The 9,278-nt window shown below is 60.1% G+C and overlaps 2 protein-coding genes across 2 annotated transcripts in view; one reads left to right on the top strand and one right to left on the bottom strand.

Moving 5' to 3' along the window:
* Window positions 1-742: 742 nt before the first annotated feature.
* Window positions 743-2,884, top strand: VPS37C (VPS37C, ESCRT-I subunit). The gene is made up of 4 exons (XM_026045621.1): window positions 743-842; window positions 927-1,098; window positions 1,787-1,869; window positions 2,122-2,884. The coding sequence occupies exons 1-4, from the start codon at window positions 750-752 to the stop codon at window positions 2,842-2,844; spliced, it is 1,071 nt and encodes a 356-aa protein (XP_025901406.1). The 5' UTR covers window positions 743-749; the 3' UTR covers window positions 2,845-2,884.
* Window positions 2,885-5,067: 2,183 nt separating this feature from the next.
* The window catches only part of CD5 (CD5 molecule), an 11,344-nt gene continuing 7,133 nt past the window's right edge, over window positions 5,068-9,278 (bottom strand). Inside the window, exons 3-9 of the mRNA XM_026045634.1 lie at window positions 9,162-9,224; window positions 8,212-8,517; window positions 7,281-7,562; window positions 6,926-7,057; window positions 6,352-6,405; window positions 5,786-5,908; window positions 5,068-5,550 (exon numbers count right to left, since the gene is read on the bottom strand). Coding sequence (XP_025901419.1) covers window positions 5,465-5,550; window positions 5,786-5,908; window positions 6,352-6,405; window positions 6,926-7,057; window positions 7,281-7,562; window positions 8,212-8,517; window positions 9,162-9,224 — 1,046 coding nt within the window. The 3' untranslated portion in view covers window positions 5,068-5,464. The remainder of the gene's footprint in view (window positions 5,551-5,785; window positions 5,909-6,351; window positions 6,406-6,925; window positions 7,058-7,280; window positions 7,563-8,211; window positions 8,518-9,161; window positions 9,225-9,278) is intronic.

The raw sequence follows: 9,278 nt of genomic DNA, 5'->3' as shown, positions 1-9,278 counted from the left end.
AAATATTCTGAAATATTCTGAAAATATTCTGAAATATTCTAACCGAAGAGGAGTGGTGCCGCAGTTCTGTTGTTGCAGCCATTTCAGTAATATTTCCCGGGCTTTCGGAACGGCAAGCACCGAATCACGTTGAGTGTRTTCAGTATTAAATTCAGTATTAAASGGCCTTATTTGTGGAGGCAGCGGCCGTGCTGGCACCGCGCAGCGAGGAGGGAAACGTGTGAAATGAGGCGGGAGTTGAGGAGCCGGAGGGTTAARGGGGTGCCAAGACACATGTGACAAAGGGGATCCCATCAGTGTTTGTGGATCCTAGGTGGGGATGGATACACACCTATCTGGGAGGTTTGCGTAGCAGAATACGATTATTGAATAAAATGGTGCGGAAAAGAGGGGAAAAAAAGCCAGCTAGCGGGAAGCTGAGGATAGAGAGACACAGCCATAGTATAAAAGGGATTTGAGTAGGTGTTTCCTTGGCAAACACGTCTGGGACACAAGTAATCCTTGCAAGTACACTGTGAAAAGGAAAACCATCAGCTGCCAGAGAAGGGATTAGCAACGCTGTGTTTTTCTTCTCAGTTCCCCCCACTTTTATAGCAAGGAGCTTCCTTGGAGTGGTTGTTTCAAGTAGTGTAGCAAAGTTGCTTTATAATTCCTGATAGCASTGGTGTCTGCATAGAGCCGCCCGTCGAAAGCCTGCTCTTGTTTGACACCTTTTGCCCCTCTCAGGAGTCTGCAGTTCCTCCGAGACGATGGAGACGCTGAGGAACTGCACYGTGGAGGAGCTCCGGGAGCTGCAGGATAACGCGGAGGAGATCGAGCGCCTGGCCTTGGACTCTCGGGAGGTAGGCGCTCGCCTTGCTGCAGGGCCCAGTGGCACGCGGCTGCCACGTGTGGCCCGGCACTGGCTCCTGGATCTCTGCTCCCAGGTTCAGGAGCTGCAGCTGGAAAGGGAGATGGCCCTTGCTGCCAATCGCAGCCTGGCCGAGCAGAACCTGAAGTTCCAGGCGCCGCTGGAAACGGGCCGCACCGACCTCTCCAACAAGTACGAGGAGCTGCAGAGGCTGGCTGAGCGCTGCAAGGAGCAGAAGGCCAAACTGGGTGAGCACCTCCTGCCCGCCTTCCTCCGAGGTCCTGCGGACTGGGTGCGCTTGGAGTCGCTGCAGTGTCCTTCCTTCCTGCCTCCCTCCCTCCCTCCAAACTGGTGGCACTGAGCAGGCTCAGTTCGAAGTTCCGTAGTTCTTCGGCAGACTAAGTTCTTTGGACAAGCAGGGTGGCATTTGTTGTGACCATTTCCTGCTCAAATGCTGCGCCACCTCTGTGATTCTGTGATCTGAAGACCTCTGGAGGTCTTCAAAACCCGCCTGGATGCCGCCCTGTGCTCTGRGTGTCCCTGCTGGGTGTCCCTGCTGGAGCAGGGGGTTGGACTAGATGATCYCTAGAGGTCCCTTCCAACCTCAACCATCCTGTGATTCTGTGATGCCACCCTGTACAAATTAAAGATGCTGTCTCAGCATAAAACCCTTTCAGTGCAGCTGCAGTTCAGCTTCTTTTCAGGTTTTTCTCCTCACATCAGCATTTTCCAAGGCAGGAAGGCTCTTCCTAGGAGAGTTTCCCACTTAGAGATGTGACAAGGATCATTCCTGCTGCTTTGTCTGCCTCCCATTGCAGAGCAGAGCTGCAGAGCCAGCTGACTAGTTCAGGCGCTGTACGACAGGGTTATGTGCTGATGACTTTGCCTTATTTTGTGTTTTACTTTTCACTCTGTTCCTCCCTTTCTTTCCCCCAGAGAATTTTGCAGCAGCRTTGCATCCTCAGGCCTTGCTGGATCTTCTGCAGGTGGAAAGTCAGAAAATCGAAGAAGAGTCGGAGGTGAGTTTAAGGTTTAAACTCATCAATAATTCAAGTGATTAGTCTTTGAAGACTTACAGTTATGCTCCCAAGCCTAATGCCTTAAATCAAAGATTCTCTCTTTGTAGTTTGACATTGTTACTGGAAAAAAAAAAAGGTTTGTCCTTTCTTTGCTCTYGTGTGGCACACTCTAGGTGTCTCCAGCAGAGATGTAAATCCTAAACCAGGTTTGGAGGGAAGCAGTACTGATGCCAAAGCTGTTCTGTGTTCCAGAATATGGCTGAGAAGTTCCTGGAGGGTGAGGTGCCGCTGGAGACGTTTCTGGAGCAGTTCTCCGTTATGAGGAAGTTGTCCCACTTGCGCCGGGTCCGAGTCGAAAAGCTTCAGGAGCTCCTGAAGAAGCCAGAAGCGCCGCAGGAGCCGAGCAGAGACTCTCAGCAGCGTCTACCTCCTCCCGTGCCCGCGGAGCAGCCGCAGCCCTTCCCGCCCGGCGCTGCCCCCTTCCCCTTGCCCTACAGCCCGGCGCCGGGCCAGCCGGCGGGCCCCACGGCGCACGGAGCGCTGCCCGCCGCTCCGTTCTCCGGAGCGCCGCTCGCCGTGCCGCACGTGGCCTCCTCGCAGCCCGGCGGCCAGCCCGCCTTTCCCTATAAGCCTCCCGCGGGTGCCGGCTACCCGGCGCTGCCTGCCGAGCTGGCCCCGGGCTATCCCAAGCCCCTGAGCGGAGGCTCCTCTTCWGCACCCGGATACCCTTGGTCGCCGTCCAGAGGCCCCCCTGCTGCCCCCCCGGCCTCGCAGCCCTCTCCTCCGCCCCCGAGGCCGGGCTACCCCCCGTACTTCTCTCCCGCGGCGGGGAGACCTCAGTGCCCGTACCCAACGCAGCCGCCGCTCCCGGGTTTCCCAATCCCTCCCCAGCCTCCCTATCCGTCTGGGCCGCCGCCTCCCTTTGGCTACCCGCCRCCTCCGAACCCGCAGCGCCCTGCTTGGCCTGGCTACTAAATCCGGACTCTCGAGGCTCCTCCTGCTCCTGGACGGAGGAAGAAGACGGAGTTGAGCGCCGTGCTCTTGGGCCCGGCKTTTTCCAGGGGATGGGTGTTAGCATTATCCAGGGGAAGAGGCACGGCCCTGACGTGGGGCGCCCGGCGGCCGTCACGCTCGTGCCCTCTCCCCAGGCTGCACCTTTTTGGTYGTGACGGTTGCTTGTTGGCCGCTGAAAAAGCAGTTAACTCTGAGAGAAAACACAAGCAGTCGGCTGGGTTCTCAGCCGGGACACGTGGGAATGGGAAGGACACGCACGGATCACGTCAGCTGAGAGCCCGGCTCCGCTGCGTGGGCGCACGGGCGAGCGAGAGGCTCTTCTCCGTACACCTATAGTTTCCTCTCTAACATATGCAGTGTAATAATTCTAAGCTTTTTTTTTTTCACAGGTGCTCAAAAGACACAGTGGGAATTTTCTGACAGAATTTCTAATACTAAATACTCGTTGCTTCCCTAGGGCCTTCCTGGAAGTGAGGAACAGCGCCAGCCAGACTGGCAAACAGTGCGTAGTTTGTTTGGCAGGGAGCAGCAGCTAGCCAGCCTGTTGGCCAGGCCTTGAGATATATCTGGTGGTTTTTTTATGCTGGTGCGAAATAACTTCCAAACCAGCCCTACTTGAGCCGTTTCCAGCTGCCTGCAAGGTCAGGCTTTCCTCATCATAAGTACCAGYCTACTCCAAAGCAGAGGTGGGGCTCACCCAGTATTTCCTGCTTGCAAGGAAGCCTCTTTCCCACTCGTGTCCAGCACGGGAGCCTTCCCTGCCTGCGCTGGGCGCTATCCCGCTGAGGCACCGGGGCTCTGGTGCCTGCCCGGAGCGCAACACCCGGCTGCGCTGTGCCGGAGGGGTGGTGGTTGGGGAGCGGGTGTTGCTTTGGGGCTTGAGGTCCGCGTCGAGCTCAGCTCGGGGGAAACAGGGTGGAAGTGACGCGTGGGGCCTGCCCTCCAGCTCTTCACGACTGATCTCGYAGAGTTCTGTGATACACGAGGCCCCAGCAGCCTCCCTCTCCCTCCTCTCGTGTCCCGGAGGAAAGGGAGGGGGTTCCTCAGGCTGTTAAGGGCGCCCGTGTTCCTCACATCTCCCTTTGCTCCTCAGGAAACACTAGATAGCAGAGTGAATGACAGGTTTTTAATGGAAATAGGATTAGCTTGGCTCAGCACTTTATCCTCTGAATTCTGCTTGTATCCCCCTAAGTTATTGATAAGGAAAGATTACTAATGGACTAGAGCGAGATGAATGCCGTTGGGATTTGATGGAAATACCATATCTGTGGTTAATTACAATAATAAAACTTGATAAATTGCKTGCAGGGTCACGGTAGTGACTGTTTGGGGAAATGATGTGGCATCCACTTGCTATTTTTTATTGATTTGGTTTAAATGCCCTTTTGGTGTTCTTACACCGACTTCCTCTTGATGTTGTCCATGGAGTCTCTCACCCTCTTGCAGGGCCGTCTTTCTTGCTCTGTTCTCATTTTTCCCAAGGGGCCGGTTGRATCAGTCCTTTATCAGCCCATCTCTTCCCTTCTCTGGCCTTTTCTCGTGCATCCTACGTGCTGTCATTCCTGTTCTCTATTTTCCCTCGCTAGCTGGCAAGTTGGTGCTCTTAAGAAATGGCCTTTGCAGCGTTGGAAGGAAGAGAACAAGGCATAATTACTAGAAAACCAACTTTATTATAACAATTATTTCTAATTAAATATCTCGGGTTCATTTTCAGCATTTTTTTTCCCTTCTGATGCTCTTCACGTGTCTCTGCTTTACAGACCTCCCGCTCTCCCACGCGCAGTCGTTCAAGCCCCGCTCCCACGTGCGCGCAGGCGAGTGTCCCAAGCAAACCACCCCTGCAAACATCTAGGCTTCTACCGAGCAGCGAATGCGGCCAAGCGCGCGGCTTCCCAGCTGGCCGAGTGGCTCCAAACACCAGGAGGTGGCCGTCGTCCTTGTGAAGCTCGTTCCCGTGCTGTCCGACAGCCTTGGCGACAGCGGCGGGTTTGTGCTTTCAGCCAGGCCCTGCTGGGCTGAGGAGGGCAGTCGTCCCGGTTCGGAGACACGGGGAGGAAGGTAACCTGCAGGGCTATCCGTGCGCCTCTCAGATTCTCACAAATAGCTTAAAACAACAAGGAACAGCTTAAAACAACACCAACAAAACTTGCTCTCTCCCGGTGGGAGGTCTGGAAAGGATGAGAKGAAGCTTTCTCGGGAAGGTGCCCAGCTGCCAGGGCGATAGCAGAGCGCGAAGCCAAGCCAGGCTAGGGCAGAGCCGAGCGACTGGGGTCAGTGCCACGSGTACGGATCTTCCCAGCGCCGAGTCCGGGCGGCTCGGAATGAAGTGCTCAGCATGACGTCCAGCCGCGGGGCGCATGGGCAGCTCTGAGGCTCTGACACAACTCTCTGTTTTTCTCTTCTCTTTTGTCCATTCTATTCCTTTTTTTTTTCCTAATGTTAGCCAAATCTTACGAMGCCACAGGCAGGCTAATTGAGCAGGACTCGCTTTAGCCCTCGTGTGAATGAGTGTCCCGTGAGACAGCTTGGGATGAGGAGATAACGGCAGGCACACGAGAGGGCCTTACCGCTCGCAGGGCAGTCACACTCTGCGGGCGGAGTGCAGGTCGTAGTCGCTCTCGGAGGAATTGTCCGGAGGGTTGGAAGATTGCGATGCGCCTTCCAGAGCTGTGAAGGGAATAGACTGCGGTGTGCTCCCTACCTCCCTGGGTCCGAGGCGAGGCGGCAGGGCCGGGGCCAGACGTCCAGCCCCGGAGCACCACGTTGCCCAGCATGGAGAGCAGCACCGGCTGCGTCTCACCAYGACGGGGCTTTCCCTCCAACGCCAGCGCTCCGATTATTCCCCGTGCCGGAGGGGCGCGCGGAGAAGCCATCGCCGCGCGTCCTCCTCGCGGTGCCTTACCCGGGTAAGCCGACAGGTAGGGGTTCTTCTTGGGTGGCTGCGCGTAGTCGTTGTCCTCTCCTTGTGCCCTCGGCCCCTCAGCCCGCGGCCTCAGGTTGACGGTGCTGTTGCGGTGGAACGAAACTGCAACGGACGGCAGGGAGGAGTGAGCATCAAGGGCCGAGGAGGTGGCTCTGGGTGCCACCAGAAGGTTGGAAGTTCTCCCATCCTGCGTTCTGCAAGGCAGGGCACCAAGTGGCCTCTGCTTCCACCCCAGCCTGGAGGCCTCTGGGCGAAGCGGCGGCGCGGAGGGGCCGGGCTGCATGCGGGGCTCGGGGCTCCGAGTGAGTCACCGCGGTGGCAGCGGCAGGAAGCCGGAGTGGCGGATCCGCACCGAGGCCGTGCCCACCGCACGCGTCGTGCTCCGGGGCAGCTTGGCGAGAGTGGCCTCTGCGCCAGCTCCCAAGCCCAGTGCCGTGGCCGGGAGCTTCCGGAGGCTGCCGGCCGGCACGGGGAGCTCGGAGAGGTGCAGGGAGGGACTGCGGCCACCCCGCTGCCCGCCTCGAGCGCCCCTATGTGCCCCTCACCATTTTGGTTGAATCCCGTGGGGCCGATCCATTGGCGCTGCTTCTTCTTTGAGACTGGAAGGGAAAGGAGGGGGGACGGGTGAGACGGGACCTGTCAGAGCTCCCCAAGGAGCTGCCTGATTCCTCTGCCAGAAACGGGCTGCATCTCCTCTGGCTGCTTTCCACCCCGCGGCTGCTGCCCACGAGCTCCATATGCCATCCCAAATAATCTGCTGTGCCCGGTAATCCCTCCGGCACGTGGTGAGAGCCTTTGGACGCAGCGCAGGGCTTGTGGAACACGCTCCACCTGCTCCTTTGTGTGCGCGCCACGCTTAATCCTGCCGCGGCGAGCGGAACACGCAGCGCCGCCTGATCCCACAGGCTTTCCATGTCAGTGCTGCTCAGGGAGACAATGGGAAAAAGGGATTTGTGCCACTGAACCCTGGGGCAGGGATGATCCCCTGGGAAGCACCTAGTCCCAGCTGCAGAGATCTGCTGCCAGGGGCCGGCCTGGGAAACCACCTGCATCTCCGCAGGCTTCGTGGCGGGTGCGCGTGGCGGTGCCGGGAGGCAAAGCGCAGAGCTCAGCACTCACTTTTCTTCATGAGCCTCTTGTAGGCAGGGGGTCCGCAGATGAGCAGGAGGATGCCGAAGAGAACCAGAGCCAGGAGGATGCTCATGATGGTGCCGGCTCCCAGGCCAGCAGCTTGCGGCTTGGAGTCCTGGCCTGGGGAGAGGATAGATGGGCATCATGAGCTGGGGCCACTGTATTCTGGCAAGGGCCAGCGCCACGGTGCCCCAAACACCCCCTCCGGGCCCATGRTGGGGAACAGAGCACGTGTGGACAAGGACGTGGCCGTGCTGGGCCCCCTGGTGCCAGCTGCCACGCGGACCCCCCTCCTCCGTGTGCCCCCCGCCACGTGAATGGGTATGTCCCCGCTGCTGCTTACACACGACGCTGGTGCGGGAGCAGGTCCGGAGCGCTCCTCGCAGCGCGCAGAGGTGGAGGCTGCGGGCGGCGCAGGTGACGCCCAGCGTCGGCGGCTCCTCGAGCGCGGCGCTGGAGGAGAGCCGGCCGCAGCGCAGCTCCCGGCACAGCTGCCGGCCGCGCTCGGCCCGCCGCGCCGGCTCGTCGCACAGCGCCTGCCAGCGCTCCCCGCGGAACACCTCGATGTGGCCCTCGCACGGCGTGAGGCCCCCCGCCAGCCGCCGCGCGGCCCGGGGCTCGGAGCCTGCGCCAGGGAGGCACAGCAGCGTCGGCCGGGGGCTGCGTGTCCCGCCGGCTCCCCGGGAGCAGGCTGCTGCTCCTCCGCACCCYGTATCCGCTGGCTTTGGGGGGTCAGCGCCGGCGCTCTGCACCCCGCTCTTTCCCGTGTTGCCCTACGCGCGCACCGCAGAGCTGCTGCGTCTGAAACGCAGAGCGGCGCCGGAGCCGGCCCGAGGGGGCTGCTGCCGGGAACTGAGCGTGCTAGGGACGTTTCCTGTTTTCTCGTCGCATGAGAGAGAAAACGCGTGGGAGCGGGTGGGTGCCTGCGCGTGGCGGCGCGGCCGTGGGCCTTGGAGAGCCGTGGGGACCGTCAGCGAGGGGTCTGGCAGGATCAGATCCCTTCTCACCCAGGGCTGCGGSGCCTGCAGCAAGGGGGCTGCAAGGCGGGTGTCTGGTTTAGGGAGTAAATGTGTCCTCCCCTCTCCAGCAGCTGCCCAAGCTAGAAGGGGTGTTGCAGGAGAGGGACAGCACCCCGAATGCTGACCCTGTGCTCCCCTAGCCTCTCAGGGTGCCGCAGTGCGCACCAAGCAACCTGCGGGCGCGGGACTGGCGGCTTTGTCCGAGGGAGCACCCGGAGCCAAGGTGGCCCTCGTGCCAAGGGCACGCGTCCTCACCGGAGCAGATGAGGAAGGCGGGCGCTTTGCCCCGGCCGTCCCTCGTCTCATTGAAGCAGTCCAGGACCGAGGGTCTCTGGCAGGACTGCTCCATCTCCCACCGCACGGGTAAGTGGCTCGCCGCCTCCGGCACGGCGCCGTGCTCCAGGGCGAAGTGGCCGCAGTTCACTGCCTCACAGATTCGGGAGGCCAGGYGAGGCCAGGCGCCCGCGTCGGCCCCTACGGCGCCCCACAGCCCCTGCCTGTAGAGCTCCACGAACCCCGAGCAGCTGAAGTTCCCATCCACCAGCCTCAGCCTGGCAGCACCTGGCAAGAGGAGACAGAGAGAGCAACTCGTTACTGMTCGGGACGTCACTTTATGGACCTCMTGTGGCAAAGAGTCCCCRGCAGCCATACTGCATAGGGAGCACATCGCTCCTGTGCCTATTTAACTGGAGAGATGATGGCTCCATCTGCAAGGGCAACTCTTGCCATTGCACGTAGCATTGCCAGGGTGTCYGTGCTCACCATTGCTCCCTCTGCCAGCTACGTGGTGGCACCTCTTGCTGTGGCCACCAGGTTACGGAGCAGGGCCACTAACCTGCCACCGCAGAACTGAAAACCATCCCATCCACCAGCGCCCGCATGATCCGGACCTGTCCTTCAGTACATGGGGTAGAGAGGACAACCCGCCACTCACCATCCTCTCACCCCACATGCCCATCGAGGGGACCGCGCCAATGCAGCAATCACCTCCTGATCCCGTTGTTCTCATGAGCACGTGAGGTTTAACTGCGCCATTACTGCTGCAGATGGCATTAACGGGACCTTGGGACATCCCTGGTCCCTTGGGGTCTCCCTGAGATATCCGTCTCCCAGGTTGCATGGGTTTATTTGCTCCGCGTGAGCAAACGAGCGGCCAGCAGACCGTTTCCCCACGTGCCGCACGCGGAGTGGCGACGASCTCTTACCGGTGGGCTCCGGCGTGCTGGTCCCAGGCGCTGGTGGGGGCTTGGTGCTGGCTTGGGCCACCTCTGCAACAACACGGCGAGTGCCACGGGGGGCTGCGGGTGCCGCGGCGGCGGGCG

Source organism: Nothoprocta perdicaria, unplaced genomic scaffold, assembly GCF_003342845.1.
Source record: "Nothoprocta perdicaria isolate Ctin4 unplaced genomic scaffold, notPer1 scaffold_405, whole genome shotgun sequence".
NCBI classification, from domain to species: Eukaryota; Metazoa; Chordata; class Aves; order Tinamiformes; family Tinamidae; genus Nothoprocta; species Nothoprocta perdicaria.
The sequence above is the reverse complement of the archived record's forward strand: the minus strand, read 5'-3'. Positions and strand labels throughout refer to the sequence as shown.